Source organism: Watersipora subatra, chromosome 4, assembly GCF_963576615.1.
Source record: "Watersipora subatra chromosome 4, tzWatSuba1.1, whole genome shotgun sequence".
Taxonomy (NCBI): domain Eukaryota; kingdom Metazoa; phylum Bryozoa; class Gymnolaemata; order Cheilostomatida; family Watersiporidae; genus Watersipora; species Watersipora subatra.
In genome coordinates, this window is record NC_088711.1 from 27,012,386 (window position 1) to 27,032,469 (window position 20,084).

A 20,084-nucleotide genomic window follows, 5' to 3' on the forward strand; every position below is an offset into this window, starting at 1 on the left:
TTTGTAGTTCCTTCTAATTAATGTAGTTCCTTACCTCGGTGAACTATATTAACATGAACCCTCATGACTAATGATAAATACATGAACCTAAAAAACAACACAATCCCTCAAACCTTACTATCACTCTGACAATTATAAGCGTCATAACATGGAGCGCAGCAATCTGCCTTAGGTTACCCCATGTGTTACATTAAAATAATAAAATTACATCTTATCTAGCATCATATTTCGCTTCAAGTGTTTTTTAGTTGTCAACAGAAATAATCAAATTTAATTTCTTCATTAGCGTTCTTCAACAGTTGATGTACCCACTATTTGTGAAGCTGATACCTGAGAACAACGTGTACTCTGCGAGTTTTAACCAAGTATAACTTTCATACATTTGCAAGAACTAGGCATCAGTAAAATAGCACAACAACCTAACTGGTGAGGGTTGCTGAAACAGCTAACCGCAATTGCTATTTTATAATCCTATAATCTTCCAGCTAGGCTATTCATTGCTCTGAAACATTCACAGAGTTGTCTTCTAAAAGCTCAAAAGACCCTGTTAAAAGCGTGGTTTTATTTATACCAGTTCACTTTAGTAGTTACTGTTTAATCCTAAATCTTTATTCAAGTAAGGCTTAATAAATTATATAAACTTTCTGCTTAAAAGCAACTTACTAAAATATACAGAGTTGCATGAGCAGACAACTGCAACAATACACCAGCATGTTGGAGCAGGACTAGCTACTCCCTGGGTAACAGCCTTCATCTTGCTAAGGTGCTGCTTAACTCATTCCATTTCAAAATCCTGAATGTTTGGCATTTTTAAACTTGTGTTTATTTTTTCCGGCATTTGCAATTACGAATGGCAAGCTATTTTTGCCTTTGCTATTTCAACCTTCGGAAAAACACGTTTGTTTAAACAACCATGAACTACAGTGTATGTTAGAAATGTTTTTACTGAAATTTGTTATCTGTGGCTCTACAAATCTTGTAGGCATATGCATAACCAGTGGAGAAATTTGAAATTGTAATGTACCGAAGTTAATTTCATTTAAGGCTTCAAAGAAATTTGAACAGTCATGATATTCACAGATAAGGCCGTAATTTCATACAGATATTACAAACATGCCATAAGGTTGCAGAGCTATCCCATTATTTCTTCTACAGCGCAATGCAAATTATCCATTGGACACGAGCAAGTAGGAGTCAGTTGAACCCCATTCCTCCTCTTTCAACCAGCATTTATACTGACTAGACTATGTCTCAGACTGGATAAACCTAGTTGTGACAAGCTGCCAGTCACACTTACTAAATCACTCGCTCAGTTACGGTATATTTTAACCATAGTGATTAACGACATCTGTCAGACATGATTCAAATTTTCCCAACAAGAAGGGATAAGATAAAACTGTACATGATAAAGAATGTCTCATATAATACATGCAGGCCCATCACAAATGTCTGAAGAGCAGAAAGAAACTATCTGTTGTAGATGTCTAAAAAATGCTAATAGCCAAATACTGTTATCAGTAGACATAGATTCAAGCATTCGGTTATCAAGTCTGAAAATATTACAATCATCTCAGATCTATCGACTGATATAAAATTTACCACACAGAAATCGTTGGTGATGAATAATATATATAAAATCTATTAAAAGTCAGTTTTTAATATCAATGCAGAGAGGCAACTAGTAAAGTGAAACACAACTAGCATCTGTCTATAACCTTATTTACACATCTACCACCAAAATAAAATTAGGTAGTCAATTTCTACTACCGAAGTGCAATCCAAGTAGGCGGCACAAGCATTGGACAGTACGACATTTAACATAGAGCAATCATTTATACACTAAAGAAAAAAGCGAGAAAGCCTGCAAGTTGATGCGCTGTTGCTACAAAGCCTTTTTCAATAAGAAAGCAATGTACATGTGACGCACGTTAAAAAGCCTATATAGATATCCAAAGAAATAACGCCTAGACACGAATGGGCGTCACATTGTCTTTGTCAATATTGAGATGAAATAACTGTCAAGGTTGATGATAAATAATCAGAGTATTTGTCATTAGGCAATCAGAAGGAGAAGAGAGATATAATCACATGTCATTCAATCTAGGCCGATATCCTTGGGCCGTTTGACTAGTTTTATCAGTCCACCTCGCTATCCAGTAAGAAGCAGTTTGAGCATCAATAGTGCTGACACCTGGCACTACTGTCACACCTGCTGACACCTGACAGCCCTTATCGAAACATTAGTCCAGTGTAAAAGCAAGAGAGCGCCCAATTCCAATAGATGGTACAAAGCTGCATGAGCAGACAATTGCGACAATACATCTATGTACACCGCAGTAAAGCTAGCAACTCCCCGAGTTCTTGAGCTAAACAGATTTCCTCCTGTCGCTATGGTACCATTATAGCAGTTCGTATTGTCTAAGATGCATACGTTGTATGATATCTCGACAGTCATTAAATACTTTCCGAATGTTGTCTGTGTCTACGGCGCAGGTAAAATGTGGATAACAGTAGTGCCTGCCGTCACCGCTCGCAGTACTTATCCTCTGCAAACAGAATAAAATGATTTATAGCAGGATCAATTCCGCAATTGAAACCATAGCTTAAGGATCTAAAAAGAACGGGAAACTTCACACTCGTTTAGACTGAAAGGTACCAGACATATGTAGGCTTTAACCGAGAGATAGAACAATGTGGCACAAGCCATATGCTCTACAAAGATACCTTCAAAACGTAAGTCGTCCATGAGGTTAGCCCGCAATTATATTCATTTGCATGACTGGTAGCTTTACAAGTTAAATATTACCTGGAACCTGAGACTTTAGTATAAAGTTGAAATTTATAGCTTAGAAGCTTTGAGGCAAGTATTTTATACATCATAAAACTTATAAAGGTTTTAAAAGGTCACAATGTAAAGCAATCTCCATATTTTAAAATTATTGATATGACAAGTATTAAACAGAGAGATGAAAATACTTCGAAATAAACAAACAAAAATAGACTACAAAGGTAGCAACATAGATATAGTAAACCCATAAACATAGATATAGTATAGGGTTTACTATATCTATGGGTAACAATAATACGTGAGAGATATCTAACGAGTTTTGTTACCTTTAACTTTAGTTTAAATATTATTTAGACTGAATTAGGATTTTCGCCCGATAGAACCGTCATAGATGTGGAAAGTTTTGAGATTATAAAATATGATAACACGCTCAATCTAACATTTGATTACAACAGTGAGACAACTCCTAATTGTGTAAGAATAGGTCATACATAGTTAATGATCATTTCTATAAAATTTTGTTTTAATTTCCTTATACAGTAATTCATTATAAATTGAGTAAATTACTTAAATTATACTCAATTCCTTATACAGTAAGCGCCAAATGTAACTATATCATATAATATAGTTTTGATGTCCAAAATGATTGTTTTCAATTGGATATATGTTCAAATTAGCTTAGTCATATGAAAGTTTGTCTGTAGTATGTAGATGCATAAAGTACAGCTTAATAGCACAGGGACAATGCAAAAGAGACGTGTCTGTATTTCTGTAATTTTTAATCTACAGAAATACATGGTGAACCTCTAGTAATTAGTTAATACTGTGTCTAACCAAAGCGGGAGTAATCAGCTCATGGCATCCAAATGGTAGTCAGTCAATTCTTGTTTTACTTTGTGATCTCTAACTCGGGGTCTGTTCAAGTTGCCCAAGTAGTTTTTAATCTATTTAGTAGCAACAAGCAAGTTTATATTGCAAGTTGAAGAGCTGCGAGAAATATTCATTCCAGACCACCAAATACGAACGGATAAACTTAATTTCAACAATGCCTATCATAGAGCAAAATGAACATAAAATATTATAAACGTACCAGAAACTCATCTCTGATGAAGAACTTTGCTTTCGTCACCCTTTCATCCTCACTCGAGTCATTACTTGCTAAAACAGATACAACAAACGGGTGTTTATTGTACAGGCATCTCCCAGACACCATTGTCTGATGTAAACATAAAATCATTGTGGGATGAGGCATGAGAGATGTCCCAAAATGTCAGAGATGTCGATGAGGGTGAAAGGCAAGTGACGACTATAAATTCCCACTGATATAAAAGTGGAACGAAGGACAATCTAGATAGTGACTGTGAAGGGCCCACCCCTGTTTACGTTATGTAATATCAACAGATTAATTGGAGTCAAACTTCCACTTACACTCACCTCAACATACTAATTTTCCTAAAAAGGATGTAACATTTGATCAAAAGAAAGTTTGACTAAATACCTGAAATAAATTCAGTATTAAGCATTTGGAAATACTTGAAACAGTTTCACGAGCAAAAGTAAAGACACTAGTAAAAATTGAAAAGAAGACAAAGTATATGAACAAATACAATAAAAACTGAGTTAGTTCAAATTTTGCCGAGCTTATACTGAATCTACCCGACCTCTGAACCTATCTGTCGCTGAGTCTATACATTCATTTGCCTGTCTATAAGGTTTCAGAACAATGTAACTTTTTCTTATTAATTATTGCTTCATTTAGTTTTTTTGATATTTAGTAGTTTGTATTTGTTTATCACGCGGTGTTACATATAATGCTCATTTTAATGCTATGGGTAATTACTTGCAATATTATTGAAGAATTTCTGTATGTTTCTGAACTATAGAACAAAACGATCTAATTACAGCTTATAATATGAGGAATATTTGTTCCAACGCAGAGGAAATTTTATATTTATCTGCCTAATAAACCTACCTGATGGATATGGCAAACAAGAAGTTATCTGCTCTTGAAAAGCGTGAAAGCGTAACTAACAAAATCAGTGTATGGCATTGCCATTAATCCCTATCTATTTATATATCTAATCTATATATTTCTCTAAGTTTGTGTCTGTGTATGTCTAGTTATAGCTATGAAAAGCTTGAAATTAAAATCCCTCTGAACTCACGGAGATTGCAACGCAAGTTTTAAATCCACGCGCTCTACCACTGAACTATACAAGGCGTATTGATCATAGACATTATCATATACCGTATGCACTTGCTAAATGACGTATTATTTGACACTATGAATTCTATTAACTCTATGAAACATGATGCCTTTTCGTGTTTTCTTGAACTTCTATTTCCGGTTTTTCATAAGGTTTAATTGCTAAATCGCGATCAGAGCTGATACTTTTCATGCGGACAATTGTACTATCTTGAGTGAGAATAGCCTCTACATTCTTTCTTCGTTTAGTCAGACAAAGACAGTATGATATCTCGTTTTTACATTTGTACCAGTATCGAGAGGTACCAGTGTCATCGTATTCAAAGTTTTGATGGAAAGCTTCTGGTGGAACAGTGGCCTTTTTTATACACACACATCTATGCACGAATTGTTATTAATAATTCAACATATTCAGGATTTTTATTTAGTTTTCTCAGTTCGTATTAATTGTATCATTACCAAGTCATCTTTTACTGTAATCATAGCAGAATAGACTTAATTCAGCTATAACTTGCTAATTATTTCACATTTAAATTTAAACCCTTTTACAGTTGTTTTAGTTTTTCAATTTATTTGACCTGCACAAAACATTTTCCTCATGATATGAAGTTTGAAAGTTACAGTTGATTGACATAGTTTAAAAACCTTTACAGTTGTTTTTATTTTCTCTTAATTTATTTAGCCTACACAAAACACTTTTTTCATGATATGTAGTTTGAAAGCAAAAGTGACAAATGTTGTTATATATTAAATATGTTTTTTTACCCGACAACGCCGGGCATTCAGCTAGTAGCAATAATAGCTGAATGAAATTACTGATTGGAAAGAGAAAATATTCAATTGTATGTAAATAGAAAAATATTTTTTATAAACTGAGGAGCAGCTGGCGCACTACTTGTATTTTCTCACACGGGGCACTCTATGAGTACGGCGGCTGCATGCGGGTGATCGAGCTAGCGGCCCGCTCTTGCAGTGTCCCGGTAAAAATACCTCACCATAGGATGTGCTGGGTGGCGGCCCAACTATTAAGCGCCCCAGGTGCTCCACATATCAACCTTATATATGTACATCTGACCTCAGATAATAACTGCCCTGCCTTCAAAAGTAGAGGCTCACACATCTACTGCTCAAGTTTCAGTGGAATGGCAACTAGAAATTCAATGGCACTATTCTGTCAATAATATGTCTGTCAAATTGTCAACCCCACATAGCTACTATATGTATCGGGGCATTAGTCAAGTGGATGCTATTTATAGCCAAGTTATTGGCACAAGACTCCAATTTAATGCAAATTTCACATTCAGTCATGCGGAATTTCTTTGAATGCGCAATTACCTGTGACTTGTTGATGTAAAAATGACAAATGTGCAAAAAATGCTTGACAAATGTCAAACATCTAAGAGGAGTTAATCATTAAGCGTGGATGTTCATTGTCTCTCGTAAGACTAACTACCATTGACGATTCTTGTCACTTAACGGTCGCGATGCGAGCGACATATTTATTCAAAGGAGTCGGTGAATGCGTGAAATACTCGACCACGCAACAGTTAGATATTCGTCCCCAGAGAGTACTTTCCACTAGCACCGAGCTGACTAAAATATTTTAAAAATTTAGTTTTACTTACAAAATATAAAACTCTTGTTTTGGTGTTGACCTTGTTGAGCTATGACACAAATCTGATCAAAAAAGGTTGATACAGTAAAGAAACCAGTAAAGATATTTTATCAATAGCATTCAATTACACAATTAATGCTGTTAAAGGAAGAGTGATACCAACAACATCGTTTCACCAACAACATCGTTTCACTACATGCATCTCTAGAGCACACTCGTATTCAACATTCTATTTTTAAGCCTTCAGTTGCTCAAATGGAATCTTATACAAGCGCTTCTATTCTCATGCAAACGAAACAAACAAATGTGAGTCAAGTTTCTTGTACAAGGTCTAATCACTTAGCTAATAGCTGTGTTAGCTGTAGGTAAGTTCATGAGAGATTTCACAGTTCCAATCACATGTGTAAACAATACACTCGCACAGTGATTACCAGTACTGGGTTTAAACATCTTTTAAAGACTAATAATCAATAAGCCTTTGAATTTTATCAACTAAATGTCTTCTATTGTTATTATTATAGCAAGTCTGTTTGTTCATGCAAATTTTTACTGTTGCCACATGGAATAGTGGGGAGGGAACGCTCCAAACATCAGATCTTAAAATTAGCATAGACTGTACTATCTTATGTACATCGGCTGTACCATATGAGTGACAAGAATTTTCTTTACAATCAGTAATAATAACGTTCAAATAATAAATGTTTTAGACTGATTTATATATACAAACAAAATGCTGGATAGCTTTTTACTACCTGCTTATGTATGACACACTTAGCAACTATAAACACTCAGAGGTTAATTAATATGTTGACGTTTTGTCTGGATCTGACAGTGAAACATATGACCAGCTGTTGCTCAAGTATTAAATCTTTTTTAGTTGTACGAGTAGATTTTATCACAAAATTGTATGTGTAAAATAGTGCAAATGCAATCGTCATTGATAATAAGTTTCTATTAAAGATATACAACATTATCAATAACTATCATTGTAGCAGAATAAACTTACTAATTAGAAGAGAGTTGTATGTTGCTAACAAAAACTGCCTTTTTAACTAAAGAGCAGCGATACACTAAGCTACTTTCTGTCACACGGGCTGTCCTACTCATGGAGCACTTGCTCGGGACGATCCAGTTGTGAAACACTCCAGAACAAGTTCTTCTTGTAACAATAATATCAGTCTTGGTAATTATTAAATTTGACAGGGAGTGCATGTGTTTATCATTACATAATTATTACCACTGAATATTCATAATGAATACAATTGACTAAAACTAAAAGCAAACTGATGACTGACAGAAATACAGTCACACCTCGACATACGAGTGCCCTAACATACGAGTTCCCTAACATACGAGTGCCCTAACATACGAGTGCCCTAACATACGAGTGCCCTAACATACAAGAAATTCGAGAATTTCAGAATTTCAAGCAAGTTTCTTCCTTGAGATACAATCTTTGAGATCTGAGCATTCGAGCCGGTTCTCCATGGGCACTATGGTCAAGTATGCAAGTTTCTGTTACGTAACGTCACCAAAGTGTAGTGTACCCAACACGTTGCTGTCAAGTCTCTCGGACCGCCATTAGCCACGTCTGCCTCGAAGGTAATAACTTACAGTAGTGTACATCGTAATGTTACATTTTATTGCGGGTTTGAGCAACAAAATAGGTATTTATTACTTTAATAGCGTAGGTACTGAATTAGAACAATTAAAAACATGTTTTTTCATCATAACAACCGGTTTTATTTGGTTTTTCATAGTACGGTAACGGATTAATTTGTATATAGTAATTTTATATAGGAAATAGTGCCTTGAGACACGAGTAAATTGACGTATGAGCTCAAACCCAAAATGCATTACGCTCATATGTCAAGGTATGGCTGTAAGTGAATCGCTGGCCATTTTCCTAAGGAGATTTGTTGACAATAATTCTGTCCCCAAATCAAAAACATACCTCAACAGTCATCTAAAACTCAAAGGATACAGAGCTTGATAGTTACACATCGCCAGAGCAGAAGATAAAAATTTAGCTACCATTCTAGCTATTTCCTGCCTTCAGGCCACAAGAGTCAATTTGTTGCACTCTGAATCACAAGTGAGTCGATCACTTGAGAAAGATAATGAAGTATTGTGCTCGCTACAGTAAGTTATCCAACGAAACACATTTTGGTTGCACCTGGCTGTACCATACAGAGCGTTATTAAGTCATTAGGCTAGACTCATCTATTTGGCCAGGTTCTCATAAGCAAAGATTCTGATATCAGAAGCTTTAGTTGGGTTGCTGTGTAGCTACACCTACAGCCAAATAAAGAGAACCTAAGAGGAATGTTCATTGAAAGGATGGAGCTATAGAGAATTCATTGATTAAGGAAGCTGGTGTAAGTCGGCATGAAAGTTTACACTCCAGCAATGTTCATGAAATTCAGAGACTTGTTAGCAAAATTTCCAGACTTGTTCGACTAAATTCCATAAACATGCAGTATGAAGTTGTCTACTCTTTGTTGCTGTTAATTATAATAAAATATATGAGACAGTTAATGTTATATTTATGAATAAGCGAGAGGCAATAATTGTTTACGGTATTTTTATTTATATGAGTCTGCTAACTTTCAGTGAGGATCTCGATCATAAGCTCACCCTGTTAATACAGTGTCTTGCTAGATAAATTTCTGTTCTTTAAAAGGTTGACTTGCAACAAAACTCACATTACAGTTATTTGGTATCAAAAGATTCACCCTGTCTTACTCTGCTGTGTTGTAGGTGCAAAACATGTGGAAATGTGATTACAAGCTCTTAAAAGCTCAAAAACGAACAATTAATCGCCGCCATCACGAAACCGCCGTAGATCGGAATCTCTTTCCAAAATGGCTCAAATGGGACGTAATTGAACAAGATGGCTTCTGTTTACACTTTCATGCAACCTCATTTGTCGAAATAGTTTCCAAGTCAAGCTGACAAACTGAAGTGGGAACTGCTGCTTAGCAAGCTTTTACTAAGCAGCAGTTTTCACAGCAGTTGAGTGTATATAGTCGAGTGTAAGTGTATGCAGAGCCATCTGTAGAGTTCAATTTAATCCATTTAGGGAGGGTAAACTCAGGTGTGTAAAATATGTATGAAATCCCGGTCACATGACAATAGTTATACAAAGTCAGCAGTCATCAGTTAAATTGATGAACTAGTGCCACATTTATAAAAAAAAACCACTTATTCTGTAAGCAACCAACTAGCATTAACTCTATATGCTGGTTGCAACAATCAGCTATGTTTAATACTTGTTTGACCAATTCACGCTATAGTAGCACAACTCCCAATAATAAAATCCTTAATATATTCAGTCCAGAGTGAGAATTATAAAACAGTCTTACTGGATGCCTGGCAAAGCAGAGAAAGAGCATATGAGATCTGTAGCTGAATGATATAAGACCGAATTAAAGGTTTAGATACCACAATACCGCAGATGGACTAAATCAGAGAGAAGAACGAGGAAATAACACCTCATTAAGTTTTAATCGCAAATTAATAGGTTTGATGATAATTGGGGTTCAAATGTAGGCTAACCCACCCACGCTAATGTGTGTAATACATTAAAACCGTTGTAAATTATGGGTTAGAAAGCCTATTCTGTATAGAAAGACCACATCGTAGGATAAGATTAACTGTATAAACCAAATAGATGCATTTGATGCAGATGTATTGAAGAATAACTCTCACGAGTGCATGCATACATGCCATGGTTGTTTGCTCATTATATGTAACAGTGGTGAGACAAATGTTATCAGCATAAAAATCTACCATATGACTTGTACATCCAAACAGACAAGCACATCTTGGCAAACCAGCCAGATATATATATAAGAAATTAAGAGGATAACGACAAATGAATGTACTATGATGCTACTATAACAGCTATTATACAAAGCCATCTACAGAGATGTTACAGAGACCTGCAAGCACTTGCTATGCCACTGCCATGCAGCTACGAATACTAACAGATGAAAACCAAGTCTTTCAAGTGTCATGTATTTAATTAAGATATTAGCATCGCTTAACCACAGATGGCTTGTTTTATCTTTTTGCAATTTCTGTTCAAATTAGTTTCAAATTTTTCCTTATTGAAGGGAATTATTGCCTCCCTGATAGAATTTCGGACATATTTTTACCAATCTCCAAGATTTTCGCCCCACATATTTTAATGAACTCATGAGTTTTTCAATATTTTACTATAAAATAAAACCATTTTTATTGGGTGTTTGATCACGTTTACAGGTATTTTTTATCAAGTTCAAAATTATTGCAAATACTTATTAAAATATACATTCTAAATTTTTTAAAGAGCTGCTGAAGTTTTGGCTTTTCAAACCATTAGATTTTAACAAAAAATTATTTATTGAGTACATATACAGTAGACATCCCAATAATATAGACCTCCTTTATGTCAATCATTTATGTTGTAGGAGCGTCTACTGTACCATTTTATAGTTTTAGTATATGCTAAATGTTATTCGACTGTTTCAACTTGGTATGAGAATACTTAGAAATATCTACTACAACGTGAGGAGACAACTGGATAGATCTAGCAAAACTAAAAACCTCAAAGTTTTTGAATTTTTCGCATATAAGGCAGAAGCGGTTTGCCCCTTTCAGTCTGTTATGAAATTACAAATCGCTGCTAGCTGAGCTAGATATACTGATCTTACATGAAGTGATCTCCAGTAAACTCGGGTGTAAAATGTAAAGTCAATGAAGAAATTCAAGAGTGGTAAGGCGTAAGAAATCAAGAAGTGACAGGGAGACTAACTATAGCAGGTGACAGGGAGACTGACTATAGCTGGTGACAGGGAGACTGACTATAGCAGGTGACAGGGAGACTGACTATAGCAGGTGACAAGGAGACTGACTATAACAGGTGACAGGGAGACTGACTATAGCAGGTGACAGGGAGACTGACTATAGCTGGTGACAGGGAGACTGACTATAGCAGGTGACAAGGAGACTAACTATAGCAGGTGACAAGGAGACTGACTATAGCAGGTAACAGAGAGACTGACTATAGCAGGTGACAAAGAGACTGACTATAGCAGGTGACAAGGAGACTGACTATAGCAGGTAACAGAGAGACTGACTATAGCAGGTGACAAGGAGACTGACTATAGCAGGTGACAAGGAGACTGACTATAGCAGGTGACAAAGAGACTGACTATAGCAGGTGACAAGGAGACTGACTATAGCAGGTAACAGAGAGACTGACTATAGCAGGTGACAAGGAGACTGACTATAGCAGGTGACAAGGAGACTGACTATAGCAAGTGACAAGGAGACTAACTATAGCAGGTGACAAGGAGACTGACTATAGCAGGTGACAAGGAGACTAACTATAGCAGGTGACAAGGAGACTGACTATAGCAGGTAACAGAGAGACTGACAATAGCAGGTGACAAAGAGACTGACTATAGCAGGTGACAAAGAGACTGACTATAGCAGGTAACAGAGAGACTGACTATAGCAGGTGACAAGGAGACTGACTATAGCAGGTGACAGGGAGACTGACTATAGCAGGTGACAAGGAGACTGACTATAGCAGGTAACAGAGAGACTGACTATAGCAGGTGACAAAGAGACTGACTATAGCAGGTGACAAAGAGACTGACTATAGCAGGTAACAGAGAGACTGACTATAGCAGGTGACAAGGAGACTGACTATAGCAGGTGACAAGGAGACTGACTATAGCAGGTGACAAAGAGACTGACTATAGCAGGTGACAAGGAGACTGACTATAGCAGGTAACAGAGAGACTGACTATAGCAGGTGACAAGGAGACTGACTATAGCAGGTGACAAAGAGACTGACTATAGCAGGTGACAGGGAGACTGACTATAGCAGGTGACAAGGAGACTGACTATAGCAGGTGACAAGGAGACTGACTATAACAGGTGACAGGGAGACTGACTATAGCAGGTGACAAGGAGACTAACTATAGCAGGTGACAAGGAGACTGACTATAGCAGGTAACAGAGAGACTGACTATAGCAGGTGACAAAGAGACTGACTATAGCAGGTGACAAAGAGACTGACTATAGCAGGTGACAAGGAGACTGACTATAGCAGGTGACAAGGAGACTGACTATAGCAGGTGACAAAGAGACTGACTATAGCAGGTGACAAGGAGACTGACTATAGCAGGTGACAAGGAGACTGACTATAGCAGGTGACAAGGAGACTGACTATAGCAGGTGACAAAGAGACTGACTATAGCAGGTGACAAGGAGACTGACTATAGCAGGTGACAAGGAGACTGACTATAGCAGGTGACAAAGAGACTGACTATAGCAGGTGACAAGGAGACTGACTATAGCAGGTGACAGGGAGACTGACTATAGCAGGTAACAGAGAGACTGACTATAGCAGGTGACAGGGAGACTGACTATAGCAGGTGGCAAGGAGACTGACTATAGCAGGTGACAAGGAGACTGACTATATCAAGTGACAAGGAGACTGACTATAGCAGGTGACAGGGAGACTGACTATAGCAGGTGACAAGGAGACTGACTATAGCAGGTGACAAGGAGACTGACTATAGCAGGTGACAGGGAGACTGACTATAGCAGGTGACAAGGAGACTGACTATATCAGAAAAGGGCAGAACTAAAGAAAGATAAAGCGATAGAAAGAGTGAGTGATAATGTAACAGCGAGCTCTATAGCGAACATAGTCTGAGGATACATAGTCTGAGGTTACGGCAGACAGCAAGCGCAACAGACATGGTTGTTGCATGCACACCCAGGTTTGATCCAACTAGAGGATGGCTGGTGATGACACGGATTAGGTGCAAGCCACTAATAAATTGCAAACAAAATAATATGGAACTATTCTTACTGGAGATGTTAAGCACTGCAGGTAATTATGCCTTCGCTTGTTTTGTATGTGAATAACGATTCATTGTTACTTGTAATATTTCTTTGGTCACTGGAAATTCAGTCATTCAATTGTGATTATGAAGGGAGACGTTTCCTGATCATCAACAAAACTATCTTATAAATTAAAAATCAACAGCCCAAACCACCTTTCTTTTTCACCTAGAGCAGTCCACTAGCTCAGCAACAAGCCAAATGGCAGCTTTCCAGAAAAGTTTTCTTCTGGCTTAATGGCTCATACGAATTTGACGCGCTCTCGAGGGAGTCGTGTAAGAACAGTATTACATGGGTACACTTACCATCTTCAGGAAGTTGATATCTAGTATATGATAAGAAGTAGTCCTCTATTAGCTTTCCTGACAAAATCTTCTCTGTTAACAAGTCTTGTTTATTTAGGAATAGGATAACGGATATAGTTTTCAACCACCTACCAAACAAAAGCAATAACAATCAACTTTCAAATGTGAATCATATCTACTAGCTGATCACAAGAAACTCTTTCGGAATATATCTGGTTTCTCACACCAATTTAGAATCCTGGTAACTAATGGAAAAGCCTGCAACATAAAATAGACTACTTGAAACTAACGTCAATGTCTGAAATTGCATAAAATGTTCTTTAATAGTAAGGCACCCAAAATAAATAAGGACAATATATTGCTAGAGCCTTCCAATTATTTAATTTCCAGTAAATAGCCATTTTAAATGGCCCCATACAAAGTGCCTTGCGGTCTATTGCAATTCAAAAACCCTGGAACAAATTTCCATATATTTAAATCCAAACCTAAAAACTTTAATCAAATCTGTTGGACTATTAACCTTCTCATCTAATTTTGTTTTTAATCACCATCAAAAGTGGGAGGTGTCTGGGCAGCCTTGTGAAACATTCCCATTGACCAGACAGCAGCTGCCTTTAGTTATGTCTTCTTTCCAATTACAGGCACTCATTGCGAATAATTGTCACACATTTCCAAGTCTTCAATTTATTTTACTTCCAGTTAATAGCCATTTTGAATAGGCTATAAAAATACCACATCTTTCAGAGATACAGGTATTTACACGTAGGTAAAAGATTGAAACTCAATGATATTGGCATTTACACGTAAATCAAAGAATAAAGCTAGAACCTCAATCTTACTTACTAAACCTCTAACAGTAGTTAGAGGTTCCAGCTTATTAAGTAAGTAAATTGTAGTTTTGTAAATTCAGTCATCATGTAATCAATGATTAGGAAAACCTTTGATTACCAGATTAAATCTGTTAAATATCTACACTTTAAAGTATGTAGTTGTCTGTTCATGCAGTAGCATTCCTGACACAGGTTGTCAGACACTGTGCTTCAGCCAAAGCAACCGTTGAAGTGAAGATGCACAGACTGATAGCGGTGATCAACCTGTTGATCAGCCCATAATGTTGTTACATAAAGGTCGTGTTACCTCTCCAACCCTCGGTAAACAGATTATGAGTAATTGTTCAACCAAAGTTTTTTCGATCTCTAGACTATGGCCTGCTTTGACGTAGCTACCAGTGGGTTATATAAATAATGCATATCATTGCATCATCGATATCCGCATTACCTGCCTATGCCCTCATCATGGGAAAATATTACAATAATCGAACAAACCAGAAATCTTTACGACAGCCCACCATCAGTAGATTAAAATTCTCTGCTCGTTTCATTATAAGACAGCCATAGATTTTATTAGATGTTCATTGTTTTTAGACAAAATTTTATATATTCTGAAATTTAGAGATCTAAAATTAGTTATTATTCATAGACACTCATGTATACATTTTTCATACATTTCAAAGAGAAGTGGCAGAAAAGAGCACCACACCATTCTGTTATAAATACGTATTTACGAATGCTGCCAACAGGTCCAGCACAGTCAATTTCTTCAAGTGTCACACATCTATGAGAAACAAAATCTAGCGCGTTAGAAGTCATGTGTGACTAACAATTTGGCAGGAAGTCATTGGAAACAAATTGTGTGCCAGGTACGCTGAAAGGCTTTTGTAATAAACCTCGTAATAGAGTAGAATAAGTCAGGTTAAGATGCACCGATGTCGAATTACAAAGTGTTGGACATCTCTCCACTAATACATAGGTTTTAAAAATGCTCTAAATATTTGTTGAACCAAGAAAACATCTGTAGACGCTTGCCATAAGCCTATAATATTACATTTTTGTTATGTCATTTTTAATATGTTATTTTTAATGTTGCGTAATCCTACCACTAAATGCGAATGATATAGTTTTTTTTTGTGCTCAAAGCAAAAGGTCAATTAGGCCATTTATGCATAAAATATATGATAGGTCACAGCTGCCTCCATTGTCTCTCGCCATTCAAACAGGGTATGAGCTTAACTGCGACACAAAGTAAAGATAGAAGACAACTCCAAAAGCTACATGAACATCAAGATTTTTCATATCATATGGAACTTAACGAAAACTTTGGATGGAGCAACGACAAAAATGTTTCAATTAATCAACTAAATTTCAAATCTTAAATACGACTAAAATGCATAAAATTCACCCCAAATATGAAAGAATTGCACACCAGCCTTGAATCTTTCAGTTACTATAGTTCCAACCAATATTAATGAGTAACACGGAAAATTTACAACATTTATACAGTGATAATGTTCTTTTGATTTAATCATGTTTAAACTAATTTAGATTTGCCTCCCCTCAGATTCTCCATCTGATGCTATTTCATAATTACAAAATCATATTGCAAGCAATGCACCATTTCTTATAAGCATATATAATAGACAATTTAACGAGTAGACTGTTTTCATATTTCTCATGAACATAAAAATTGGAGATTCTACATGTGCTGTTATATAATATTTGAATGTTTGATAAAAACAAAAAGTCAAGTAACATATTCTACTGACATATTCAAATTATTGCCATAGCAATATAAACAAAATATAAACAATATATAGAGACAACGACACACGATAAACTTAAAATGCTTAGCTACGAACCCATAATCTTAGAAATAATTATTTTCTGAATGATTATTATGCTATCTTAAACAGAAGGAGATGATGTGGTAAGAATATAGAGTACATTATATGAAGTATTTGTATTGTTTATGTAAGGAGATGTTTGGCTACATCTCTACATAACAACAAAAGTTAGCGCTTGTCATTGGCCTTCACTACTACTCAGCACAGGCAGGTTGAACAAGTATAAATTGTTCAACAAGGACATTACTTTTGATTGAATTGAATAATGATATTTGCAGAATACATCAACTTTGCCGATGTCACAGTAAGTTCAAGCTCCATCTCAACAGCGTTTGGTTAAATAAGGGACACAGTTACTTGAGCTATGAATTCTAAAAAGTTCATTCTCTAGACAACTGAAAGGCCAAGTTTATGCAAATTTGAGCAGACGATGCTGTGTCCTTATATTACTTAGTGTAGTCATACCTCTACATACGAGTGCCCCAACAAACGGGAAACTCGAGATACGTGCTGACTTGCTGGCAATTCTCTTCCTTCAGATACGAGTAATCTTTGAGATACGAGCCGGTTCTCGACGGTCACTACACTATATGGACAAGCGAGTGAGGAGCCGTCTTCGAGAACAGCATCGCTCGGTCTTTCTCCTCGAATCAGTTTGAAAAAAGTTATTAAAAGGTTGGCTAAAAGTTATGGTGAACGCGAGGCAAAAACCGCTTAACCGGAAACAGATACTAAGAAAATACAACAATAAAATTAAAGTTTAGCAAAAGGTTAACACTTTGCTTCTAGTGTGTGCTTAGTAGACTAGTTAAATTCAATGTTTCTAATAAGTAGGGTCACAAAAGTTTAGTGTACCGAACACTTTACTCTCAAGTCTCTCTCTCTGACAGTCGTTATCCGTACTGTCTGTCTCAAAGGTGCAAACTCCATACAGTAGTGTACATAGTGATTTTACATTTTATTGCAGATCATAACAATTTAATCGGTATTGTAGGAATTACTGAATTACAACAATTGAAAACACATTTTTCCACCAAAATATTGTTTAGGTGGTGTTTTTATAGTAGGGTAATGGATTAATATGTATATAGAGCTTTTATGTAGGAAATAGTGCCTTGAGACGCGAGTAAGTTGACTGACGAGCTCAGTCTAAGAACGCATTAAGTTCATATGTCGAGGTATGACTGTAACTAGAAGTGGCACATATGCACAGGTTTTTATGTATCCTCAAAAATGTTTTTGAGTCTATTTTTAGCTTGCTTAGCAGATGTAATTGTCTTTATAAATACTGCTCTTTCAACGATAAGTGTCATCAATGTTGATCAAATTATTTTTGGAAATTCCAACTCCCTCCGAATAGCTGCAATTACAGTGCAGCCGTCTTCTAAACTATTTAACCGGTTGAAGCCATTTTAGAAAGTTTGTATATAAATGACATACATTTTTAACCATAGGTACATGTCAACATTTATATCGTAGGAAGTTCTGTCAAGTTGATTTACTGTTTATATATGATACTGTGCTAATTGTTAAGAGCCATAGTACAAATGTTGTGGTCTGATACAAAAATATTTCCATACTTTAGTAATTTTAGTTGCGTATTTAAAGTTTAATGAATGACAGTACCTGTTGTTCCATATGCTCTTAAATAGGTCGAGAGATTCTCGCAGTCGGTTTACGGAGTTGTCTTCTCGCAGTGTCATGTTGAAACTACTGCAAGCCGTCACAAATATGATGGCTGTTACGTCGTTGAAGCACTGAATCCACTTCCTCCTCTCATCTCGCTGCCCTCCCACATCAAACATACTACAACATTCGTAGCATATTACTGAAAGCCTTATAAGACCTTGTAAATTACGGTTGAATAAATGTTTGTCAAAAAACTTCAATTCTTAGATGTGGTAGCCAGATGAGAAGCGAGTGACACTACTAGTCTTATAAAATGATTTGCAGACAACTTTACGATGATTATGACATCGTTTGGATGGACGCTAGCCGCGAAAAATCGCTTTCAGCCGTGATGTGAAAAATGTGTAAGCATTCCATGATTTACTCTAAATATAGCCTGTCTCTTGGCATAGCTGTGAAATGAGAACTGGATAGGGAAGTAGAAGCCTGGCTCTTCACCTAGTCATACATCATTATTAAGGACAATTGTGTATAACTTACCAAGTTTTCAATAAACAGTAGCTATAAATAAAGTTTGATAAACAGCATCACTGCGCAGCAAAGTGCTTTACTAGCCATAATTTACAAATAAACCAGTAAACACAACATTCGGACAGCTGGAGAGCTGGAGGTAAAATCTGCAGTATAAACATGCAAATTATGAATGGCATGCTACCAGCTGAGTTTTCGGTCACCAATCAATTCAAGTCGACGATTTATGGGCTTCATCTGCCAACACAAACCTTGTGTGTTTTGTGTTTTACCACGGCTGTCCATAGAGTAACTAGCCATATCTACCTATATAGACTCCTGTACAACATGGCTACCTATATAAACTCATGTTCAACATGGCTACCTATATAGACTCATGTACAACATGGCTACCTATATAGACTCATGTTCAACATGGCTACCTATATAGACTCATGTTCAACATGGCTACCTATATAGACTCATGTTCAACATGGCTACCTATATAGACTCATGTTCAACATGGCTACCTATATAGACTCATGTACAACATGGCTACCTATATAGACTCCTGTACAACATGGCTACCTATATAGACTCATGTTCAACATGGCTACCTATATAGACTCATGTACAACATGGCTACCTATATAGACTCCTGTACAACATGACTACCTATATAGACTCCTGTACAACATGGCTACCTATATAGACTCCTGTACAACATGGCTACCTATATAGACTCCTGTACAACATGGCTACCTATATAGACTCCTGTACAACATGGCTACCTATATAGACTCCTGTACAACATGGCTACCTATATAGACTCATGTTCAACATGGCTACCTATATAGACTCCTGTACAACATGGCTACCTATATAGACTCCTGTACAACATGGCTACCTATATAGACTCCTGTACAACATGGCTACCTATATAGACTCCTGTACAACATGGCTACCTATATAGACTCATGTTCAACATGGTGGCTCACAAGCAAAGTCACAATCTAAAAGTCATATTTGCAACATAAAAAGCAAAGAAACACAGTTCAATAATGAGCAGGATAACTCACTGGAAATTGACTCTATCTACATTGAATTTAGTTTCAAAGATTCCTGAAGTCAGAACTCTACAGCGCAGTATGTCCTGTAAACACAAGATTATACGAGTTATAGCGCCATAGCCATCATGTAAACATATTGAATCAGGGTACAGATACAAGAGGCAGACCAGTCCATCTGAATACATTCTAGAAGGTTTATCATAAAGCTGCGCATTAAAGCTTCAGTAGATGTGTAACAGTATGTAGAAAGCATCGGAGAAGAAATAAGGAGTTGTCACATCAAGTGATTATTCCTACTGGATTTCTGCCATCATTCATTAAACGCTAGCCTTTTAAGCCAAATGGGTGAAATATAAACACGAGACAAAGTGTCTA

At 36.5% G+C, this 20,084-nt stretch overlaps 1 protein-coding gene across 1 annotated transcript in view; it reads right to left on the minus strand.

Moving 5' to 3' along the window:
- Window positions 1–1,301: 1,301 nt before the first annotated feature.
- Window positions 1,302–20,084, minus strand: part of LOC137393697 (guanine nucleotide-binding protein G(s) subunit alpha isoforms short-like) — a 66,903-nt gene continuing 48,120 nt past the window's right edge. Inside the window, exons 8-12 of the mRNA XM_068080348.1 lie at window positions 19,719–19,792; window positions 18,127–18,306; window positions 13,821–13,948; window positions 3,879–3,946; window positions 1,302–2,546 (exon numbers count right to left, since the gene is read on the minus strand). Coding sequence (XP_067936449.1) covers window positions 2,400–2,546; window positions 3,879–3,946; window positions 13,821–13,948; window positions 18,127–18,306; window positions 19,719–19,792 — 597 coding nt within the window. The 3' untranslated portion in view covers window positions 1,302–2,399. The remainder of the gene's footprint in view (window positions 2,547–3,878; window positions 3,947–13,820; window positions 13,949–18,126; window positions 18,307–19,718; window positions 19,793–20,084) is intronic.